Here is a 2,135-nt window from a genome sequence, read left to right on the forward strand (position 1 = left end):
TGTGTGTGTGTGTGTGTGTGCGTGCGTGCGTGCGTGTGCGTGTATGTGTGTGTGTGTGTGAAATAAAGTGTTTCATAAATATATATAAACTATGACAATATTATTAAGGCTTATAAAAGCAGACTCACCTACTCACATGCATTGTTTTGTATTGTTATGTTGTTGTTTATTTTAATGTTTTCAGAGACAGTGGGCAAATCTTGGGCCGGGGTCGCAGAAGAGTGAGTACTGACCTATCTGACCTACTGGCTCCGTTCTGCAATGGGGTGCTGAAAGAGGCTGACCTGGTGTACCGCGAGGTGTGCCAGAACTCACCCCAAGACCGGGGGCTCTGTCTCTCCAGCGCCGACTACAGGCGCGAAAGGCGTCGTCGATTGACGGTGCAGATGTTGAACGTCGGATGCCTTCCTTTGTATACTCCGTGTGAGGTATCGCAGGCTACCAAGAGTTTACTGGCTCGGCGTCAGTATTCTATGGGAGATGACAAAGGAGATCTGGCCTCTCATATGATGGGTTTCCACAAAGAAATGAATGGTGATGACGTGGAACTTCGCCTTCGAGGTGGAATGGCGTCTGTTATCAAAGTGCTTACATCAGCATTTCTGCTGCAAACGATCAGATTCAAAGCTGCTGTGGAAACGGTGGACTGGTCAGAATTCAACGTGAAAAATACACGTGACGGTAAGGATTCGAAAGTCAAGGTAACGTGTAGGGACGGTCGTGTGTTTGAAGGCCATCACGTGATTATGACCGTGCCTTTAGGCCATCTCAAAGAGCATGCGCATAAAATGTTTAAGCCAAGTTTATCTAAAGAAAAACTGGAAGCCCTCAACACTATTGGATTCGGATGTATTACGAAGGTGTTTCTGATTTACGATAAACCTTTGCGTCAGAATCCAGTCAATTTTGTCGGCGTTGGCTTAGACCGTCCCTCAGCAGACGGCTGTCGCAAACTGTTCGCGAACGCCTTCAGACTTCGAACTCATCCAGTCCATGACAACATCCTAGAGCTGTCCTTGTCAGGTGCCGAAGCAGAAGACATCCGAGACGAAGATATCGTCCGAGAAGTCTCATACATTCTCAACTTAAATTTTGACGCTGATGTTCCCGAACCAGTTCAGATTTATAAAACTAAATGGCGTAAAAACCCTTTCATTAGAGGCACCCACCCTTACTTAACGACAGCGTGCAGCGGAGCTGAGATGGGCACGTTGGCGGAACCTCTGAGGTTTAGGGGAAACCCTGTCGTCCTCTTCGCTGGTGACGCTACTTTTGAGCACTATCGCTGTCTTACTCACGCTGCCAGAGCCAGTGGTCTGAGAGAGGCAGAACGTTTGGCAAATCTTTATAACGATTTATTTCAGTATGCAAACACAATGAATTAATGACTTGCTCAGAGTCAAGTTAAGAGGTACAGTACCCACAAACAGTATGAGGGGTCGGCTGAGAGTACCGCTGTACCTGCGTATATGTATTTGTCTGTATTTTGCGCGCGCACTCAACAATGAGACTGCACTGGTGTTTAATCCATCATTAATTTACGCGCCCATGATGCACGCCAGCGTAGCAATGTTATTTTAGAAGGAAAGGTGCAGCGGCCCTGACAGTACTCAGTCTTGAATAATACAGTAAAACACGGATAGGTCGAACACAGAAGACTCGAAATCCCGCTTTTTTTTTCTTCTTCTTTGTAAGATACCGCGAACTACGGATCCTCGAAGTATCGAGGCCGGTCTCGACAAATTCAAGGTATCCGTGTAATATTGTATATTTTTGTTGTACACGGTAAGTGTTTTACGGCGCTCGCCACTGTATAAAGTCATATGAGCTTGCGAGACGCATTATTAAGGATTTTCATTTGGTAGGAATTTTGCTTAGGTGGAGGTTGAAACCTACTCTTATTGACTTATTGATTTTAGGACCAGCAAGGGATATTTAACGTGCGCAACATGCACACAGGACCTCCGATATTTTTTCGCCCGTATCCGAAAGAGATAGGTATTAGATGCTATCTACCCTAAGGTCAGTGGTGTTGCTGAAAGACGGCAGTAAGAAGGAGCCAAGGAGTAACAGAACAGTAGAAAGGCTGCAGAAAGAGTCGGGAGCCCAGAGGAGGTGGCACAGAAAGGGGGGGG

General features: G+C 46.3%; 1 protein-coding gene across 2 annotated transcripts in view; it reads left to right on the forward strand.

Moving 5' to 3' along the window:
- Nucleotides 1-2,092, forward strand: part of LOC101850926 (peroxisomal N(1)-acetyl-spermine/spermidine oxidase) — a gene marked incomplete at its 5' end in the record, with an annotated part of 35,343 nt that extends 33,251 nt beyond the window's left edge. For both annotated transcript variants that reach the window (XM_005112256.3, XM_005112257.3), the window contains 1 exon segment: nucleotides 185-2,092. In XM_005112256.3, coding sequence (XP_005112313.2) covers nucleotides 185-1,385 — 1,201 coding nt within the window.
- Nucleotides 2,093-2,135: the final 43 nt, after the last annotated feature.

The sequence above is a fragment of the Aplysia californica genome, unplaced genomic scaffold, assembly GCF_000002075.1.
Source record: "Aplysia californica isolate F4 #8 unplaced genomic scaffold, AplCal3.0 scaffold01218, whole genome shotgun sequence".
Classification (NCBI taxonomy): Eukaryota; Metazoa; Mollusca; class Gastropoda; order Aplysiida; family Aplysiidae; genus Aplysia; species Aplysia californica.